Below are 7,580 nucleotides of genomic sequence, written 5' to 3' on the forward strand. Positions count from 1 at the left end.
TTCGGATTGACGACACAGATGCCGAACGTCACAGATCGCGACTACCAAGATAGCCGTTGAGGAAGAATGATTCGTCAAGGCCGGAATTCAGTTGACTGGTAACGCAAAGAACCAAGAGATTGTTCTTGGGATGAACTTTATAGCATTCCCGCGACAGAAAGGGAGCAAAACCTGAGGCTCGGGGACCATACCATACCATGGTCCCCGAACAAATGACTTGCCCGCGCCGTCCCCGATGTGGACCGTGTTTGGGGAGTTCCATTGAACCGGAGTTGTCAAACTGGTCAGGATGCAAATGGGTGTGTTCTGGAAGATGAGCCTTGTTTCTGTATGGCCACACACATCCCTGCATGGCCGTCCAGGATGTCCGGGTGTTGTACGGTAGATGAAGTATAAGGTTTACCACTAGACCAGGACGCTCGGGCATTATTCCAATTGGAAGGCTCAACCATGCATCATATCTCTTTTTTTCTTGTGTTCAAGTTGTTCGTTTCGTGATGGTTCTTCAGAGTTGCCCGTTACATTCCACGAAGCATTCCAGGAAGGGGCTTGCCCGGGGTGTAGCTTCCTCTCATCTCCTTCACTTCGCTCATCCTTACCCCGATGTATCGACTTTAGCTCTCTCCTTCTCCTCGAGATGAATACACTCTGGTCTCGTTCTTCGGCTCTTTCTTTCTAACATTCCTTCCTCTCAATGGGAACCATTCAAAGCATCCCCGGCCACGACTGTCTGCTGGCAGCCGTGGGGTATGACGCGTCGCTTGTGACTTTTCGAACTGATGCTTTCTTTGCGTCGCATATCCCGCTTTACAATCTGAATATCCCCGTATATCCAGTCGTTCTCACGTATCCCAAGACCACCGATCAAGTGGCGGATATCGTCAGCTGTTCTGTCGACAATGGGTACAAGGTTCAGGCACGCAGTGGAGGCCACAGCTATGCAAACTATGGTCTGTTTCTTTTTCTTTCCCCTACATCCAGGGACTACTCTCATTCATCTAACTTTCTTGACAGGTCTCGGAGGCTCTAACGGCGCAGTGGTCGTCGATCTAAAAAGCTTTCAGCAGTTTTCGGTCGACCCTGACACCCATATCGCTACCATTGGAGCCGGTACACTGCTTGGAGATCTTCAAACCCGCCTTGATCATGGTGGAAGAGCAGTAGCGCACGGCACCTGCCCTCAGGTTGGAATGGGTGGGCATTTCACAATTGGCGGTCTTGGTCCAATGTCTCGAGAATGGGGTATGGCTCTCGATCATGTGGTCGAAGCGGAAGTTGTATTGGCCAACTCAACTGTCATTCGGGCATCTGACTCCCATAACCAGGATGTCTTCTTTGCTATCAAAGGCGCAGCGGCTGGCTTTGGAATTGTGACTGAATTCAAGCTGCGCACGCATGAGGCACCCCGCGAGGCCGTCCAATACTCATTCACTTGGAACCTGGGCAACACGGCTGAAAAATCAAAGCTCTTCAAAGACTGGCAACGATTGATATCCAGCGAGAATCTCTCCCGCAAGTTCGCAACCGAGCTTGTTATCTCCGGCGCTGGGGTTCTCATTTCCGGTACTTACTTTGGGCCTCGAGAAGAGTGGGATGCTCTCGAAATTGAGGAACATTTCCCCCCAGCAATTCCGCAAATATTGTGAGCTTGACTGATTGGATGGGCATGGTCGGCAGCGGCGCAGAGACTCTTATGGTATCAGTTGTCGGCGGTATTCCCGTCCCATTCTATGCCAAGTCCATGTCATTCACACCGGAAAACCTCATACCAGACGACGGAGTCGATGCCATGTTTGAATATATGGATCGAACTGACAAGGGCACCTTGACCTGGTTCGTCATTTTTGACCTGGAGGGCGGTGCCACTAACGATGTCCCCACTAATGCAACTGCTTATGCTCACCGCGAGGCCATCATGTGGATGCAGTCTTACGCCGTCAATCTTTTTGGGCCCATCTCCAAGACCACCAAGGAGTTCCTCAATGGCTTAAATGCCGTCATCGCTTCATATCATCCTGGAGCTGATTTTGGAGCCTATCCTGGATATGTCGACCCGTATCTTGATGATCCGCAGAGGGCCTATTGGGGCACGAATCTGCCAAAGCTTCGGACTATAAAGGCTGACATTGATCCCCATGACGTTTTTCACAACCCCCAGAGTGTGCGAAGGCCTACTTGAACACCGTTGACCTGGAACCGGCGGGACAGTCTCGGTACATCCATATGACCACCGAGTTGCGACATCACGATAACGACATGCATCAATCAGAACATAGCACAATCTTAGACTTGTATCTAATACTTTAATACCTGAAGTTGTTATAACACTTAATATGGGCGTACTAAAACACAATTAGTAAAAACTCCGCCTGCATCTGTACGGGGGGGCCAAGGAGATAATACTGTAAGGGGGCCTAAACATCTTCCCGAGGTCCTTTCTAATACCTACGTGAGGTCTCTTCCTGAGCATTTTAAGCGTCTTTTTGGACATCCTTTCAAGATATCTTAATAAACATCTCTCTAAACGTGTCGGACTAATAACATATCTATTTACAAGTGGATATTTCCGTGGCTTGGTCCTTGCCCCCAGAGAATGACTAATCCAATGCCGGCAAGTTGACGCAATCTCAAGTCCAGATACTTGACATCTTTGTATCAAATTCCTAATCCTTGGTCATGTCCGTTGGCTCCAACTGAAGCTCGTAGGAGGTAGTGACATGCCGCCCTTCCCATCACCTGCCAAGAGCTCTCCTGGGGTATCGCGGTGTTACAAACGATGAAACGATCCCGCAGATCCGAGAGCCAGCATCTCGACACAAAAACAGACTCTGACGGCGAACAAAAAGTCACAGACCTAGCCAGCTTGAAAGCTCCCGTATCTCCACCGCAACGACGGGCTTTGCCGGTTACAAAGCAAGCGTCGAAGAATATTGTACCACGACCGCAACAAGACTCATCAAACACACTTGCGGCTATCGAAGCAGGCCAAGTCCAAGTTACTGACCACCTTGGCGTCATCTCCGAAAAACTCAAGGAGTGTATTCGCCCTTCAGGACTTCAGTCAACTCCTCGCCTTCCCATGCATGCATGGTCAGACCTGTACCATCGAAACACCCATCCGGAAGGGCGTCATTTTGTGATTCACCAACATGATCACCCCATCGCTGGTCCGCACTATGATTTGCGTTTACAGTTTTCAGAAACCAGCTCTGTGAGTTGGTCCATCATGTATGGATTGCCTGGAAACCCGAATAGCGAGAGATTGAATCGGAATGCAACTGAAACTCGCGTTCACTGTTTATGGGTACGTCCAGAGACTAATGCTCTATTATCATCGTGGGTTCTAACGTGTGGGCAGAACCATCTCATTGAAACCGCATCTGATAAAACGGGTAGCCTGATTATTTGGGATACTGGTGAATACGAAATTCTACCGTATCGACGAGAGAACTCTCTGCCGGCAACCGATGATTCGCAATCGGGTGAGTCAGATGTCTCTGCCGCGCCGGAAGAACAGGTTGCAGAGAGTCTGAAGCTGCACGAGGCTTTCAAGAATGTAGGTACATCATCTACTGCAGTAGCTGTCCGACATACTCACCCACAAACCAGCGCAAAATCCGAATCCGCCTACACGGCACACGTCTTCCAAAAAACTACACACTCCTCCTTCGCATGGACAAAAAGACCGATTATACGCGTCCCATCCGCCACGGCCCCAAACGCCGCAGACGCGGTGCGGAACCCAAACGTGCACCTCGAGCACCATCGACGTCGGATTCGGCTTCAGACTCACCTCCATCTCCTGACCAGCACCCGCCTCGGGGATCTTCAACGCCCCATGAAACTACAGCATCCAGCACATTTAACCCAGATAAGGGAAGCCACTCCGACGATGATGTCGACGTCACTATCCAGAAAAACAATGCCTACCCCGGGTCATTCAACACAATCGGCTCCATCCACCAGCGACGCTGGTACCTCAGTCTGGATCGAGAAAATTCCGGTTTTGAGCACGTGGCACATTTCAGTAACCGCAAGAAAAAGAAATGGGTGCGGAATTCGGGGCGGCAAGGATTCCTCGGCTTCGATCCCTTCTACGTGCGCGGGCCGGACGTCGAACGCAGTGTCGTGACTGGTCGTCTTGGAAGCGATGTCATTTCTGACGAGTGTGTGCAGGGGTTTCGGCCTAGGAATGGGTGGAGACCTGTCCTTAATTAGAACTTGGGCTTTGATACTTGTTTGGCGCTGAAGCCGCAGATAGATGGGTTATGGTTGTTGGAAATTGGACCCTTTTTCCTAAGGCGCTAACATCGGTCGGCATCTCTCTGCCCCTATTGCTGCTGATTGGTTATCTAGGCCCATGAGGATATTGAAATTAGGCTGCATAAATAGCCCGTATATGTAGGTTCCTCACCTATATCACCCTCTTTGCTTTTTTAGAGGAAGTTCTTTTATGGACCACAAGGCAGCGATGTAGGAGAACATCTTTATATACATTTCCCTTAGAAAACAGTTCTCAGGAAAAGGCTATAAATATCCCCCTGAGAACGAGCAGAAAACATTATCAGAATTTACTATTAATTACCTGTCCGTCTTCTTTTCGTCTGATCATCTACCCTACATTTCTCAACATTTTTAAGATCAACACAACTTAACTGATTTGTCAGTGAGCCAAACGAGATCATGGCGTTGTATTCATACAGAAGCAACCCCGTAGAGGCAGATAGAGAATCCGATTCCGTGCAGTAATTAGTTAGACAGTATCCATATTTGCACGCAAACGAGTAAAAAGAAGAATAACTCGTATCCAACCCATTAGCTAGGCAGACATAAACAGTAATACCTAAAGCGACAGGCATCGAATTTGCAGTCCCGTTCGTAGTACAAATACAGGGTGGTAGACCTCGGCAAGGACCGCAAGGGACCGGACCAGACCGCGGACCGGACCGCACTATGCAGGGCCCGGTCCTAACTTTTCAAGGACCGGCACGGTCCCAACTTTTTAAGGACCGCACCAATGCGGTCCGGTGCGGTCCTGCGGTCCTGTAAACAGGACAAACATAGAAAACCCCGTGATATGCATATTTTATGTAGAATCTGTAGGTATTTTTCAGTATTTTACTTTCATTCTTTATAAGGAATAGTCATAGCTGATGCCTACTGAAAAAATTGAAGAGGATTTTTGCAGAAATCACTTGTGTAGATGATTTATGATTTATGTAATAAACAAGATTTTAACCTCTAATGACCCTTTGTCTCTACTAATTATATACAAAATCCTCATCATATCTCAATCTCTTTGGAATCCGCCCTGATGAACGCCTCTGGATATCAAAATCAGGTAAAGGGATCTCATCATCATCTGGCTCAGTAAGCTGATCATCAACAGCCCTTCTTTTCCCTAGCGCGCGTAAACTAGGTCGCTCAATAGATACTTCAACGGAAGCGTCTATTATAGGATCTTCCTCATCATCGCTGATAGGATCATACTCCTTAGTCTCTTGCTCAGCATCATCCTGCTCCTTCTTTGTATGCCTCTCTTGGGTGGAGAGAAACTCATCCACTAGCGCAAGCTGCTCCGACTGGATATCAAATCTTGTTGTACACATAAACATCATTAGATCTTGAATAGTCTGTGGTCTTAACGATCCCCGGCGATAGTGGCATATATCGCGAGCAGAGTTGAAAAGCCTCTCTACCCTAGAGCCACTAGCTGGAGTTGTAAGGATATCTCGGGCAAGGCTTGCGAGGATAGGATACTCTGCCTCATGAGCCTTCCAGAATACTAGTGGTGTTGATTGGACAGTACCTAGAAAAGTATTAGATTAATAAAAGTAATCATATAGGAGGGAGAGATATTAAACTTACTACTTCCAAGATACCTTGTGAGTTCATCTGAAGTGGTCGGTCTTGACTGGAGAGATGTAGTAGGTCTCAGAAGGATATCAATGTCAGAAATATCGTTGCTCATTGACTGGATAGTTGATATTGACTGTGCCTCTATATGACGCTGCTGGTAAGGCTAGACATAAGTCTCAAGGGACTGCTTATACCGCGGTGCCCAATGTGTCTCCCATTCTAGTGTTAAGAAGAATTCAAGCTTATTGCGGGGACCTAAGATAGTTCCAATTGCATAGAGATCATTTGGAATATCATCAGTCCTGCCGTAATATTCCGTAAGCTTATCGCGCCTATGCTCTAGCGCCAGCTTCATTACCTTCTTCCACCCAACTTTCTTTCGTGCTAGCTGCGCCTTTGCCTTGTCAACGTAGGTAAATAAGGCATTGTAGATCCCAAACACATTATGGATAGTCACATCAGTTGTAGCTGATAAAGATGAAGTGAATTTAAAGAAGGGATAGGTAATTGACAGTAGATAGTCAACCTATCGCCATTCATCTTTATCCATCTTTATATCCGTCAGATTGAACTGTGCACAAAATCCATTAAATGTAGTCTATAGCCGACGTGCACGCCGAAGCATAAGAAATGTGGAATTCCAGCGTGTTCGGACATCTTAGATTGGCATAAGTTTCGGTTCTTTTGTCTACAGTCCGATAAAGCTCTCGCGGCGCTAGGGGCTTTTATTGATATAGACTGCAATCTTCCGAACCTAGAGGAGAATGAATAGTTAGTATTAGATAGAAAGATAATAGTGGAAAGAGGGAGGTAATATACTTTATTCAGGGTTTACACAATCTGTCTGTTCTCTTGCCGGGCGCTATATCTCTGATCGGCCCATTCCATCTCTTCCCTATCATTCAATGGGTTCGCATCCATCTAACCAAGGAGCTCCTTGAGACTGAGCTATATAACATGTGCAATACATAGTATACGAATAATCAGTATATAACTAGGCAGCTCAAGAGACGAAACTGCCTCTTCGAGAGTAGTCAGTAATGTATCGTTATTCGATGCATTATCAGTAGTGATCGTAAGCACGCGGTTGGTAATTTAGTGCTTCTCAAGTAACTTAAGTAGTACACTACTTAGATAAGCGCCTATATGGGAGCCACGTAGAGGTTCAAAGCCGAGTAAGATCTCACGGTAGTTCCACTCAAGGTCAATAAAGTAGCCTATGACTGCCATAAAAGCCTAGCGAAAAGGGGAGGTCCAGCAATCTAATGCTATAGAAAGCTTAGCGCCCTCTGGGAATGTTTGCAGTAGAGAATCCTGACGTTCCCTGACTGTCTCCTGAAGATGCCGACGGATAGTCCTAGCACCAGGAATTTCAGGGATAGTTGGGGCAGACGAAGCTATTTCGATAAGGGCGCGAAATTCAGGGTGCTCAACGAGCTGAAATGGTAGGCGTAAAGCAACAATAAAGGTAGTTAACCTATCCATCCAAGCTCCTAGTGAAAAGACCTTTTTGCGAGACGGAAGGTTTGCCTAGAAATAATCATCTTAGTTAGTATAAAATGAGCTATATAGATAATATTTATACCCCATTCGAGATCATCTTTCTGATATTATGTGTTTTAGTCTTTCGCTTTTGACAGGTAGCGGCCTGTAAGAAATGCCTATTCATAGTAGACGTTCCCCGGTGCCGGTCGGCAGGATGAGCAAGGATATAATCACAC

General features: G+C 47.0%; 2 protein-coding genes across 2 annotated transcripts; both read left to right on the forward strand.

Annotated features, from left to right (window-relative positions):
• Positions 1-694: 694 nt before the first annotated feature.
• On the forward strand, positions 695-2,179 carry N7498_006557 (FAD-binding oxidoreductase; the record flags this gene model as incomplete). Its single annotated transcript, XM_058453619.1, has 3 exons — positions 695-950; positions 1,015-1,588; positions 1,627-2,179. 3 exons carry the CDS (start codon positions 695-697, stop codon positions 2,177-2,179), a joined length of 1,383 nt encoding a protein of 460 aa, XP_058307810.1.
• A 597-nt stretch (positions 2,180-2,776) lies between these two features.
• Positions 2,777-4,218, forward strand: N7498_006558 (uncharacterized protein; the record flags this gene model as incomplete). The annotated part of the gene is made up of 3 exons (XM_058453620.1): positions 2,777-3,304; positions 3,359-3,556; positions 3,610-4,218. 3 exons carry the CDS (start codon positions 2,777-2,779, stop codon positions 4,216-4,218), a joined length of 1,335 nt encoding a protein of 444 aa, XP_058307811.1.
• Positions 4,219-7,580: the final 3,362 nt, after the last annotated feature.

The sequence above is a fragment of the Penicillium cinerascens genome (assembly GCF_028974065.1).
Source record: "Penicillium cinerascens strain IBT 15544 chromosome Unknown contig_6_segment0_segment0, whole genome shotgun sequence".
NCBI lineage: Eukaryota > Fungi > Ascomycota > Eurotiomycetes > Eurotiales > Aspergillaceae > Penicillium > Penicillium cinerascens.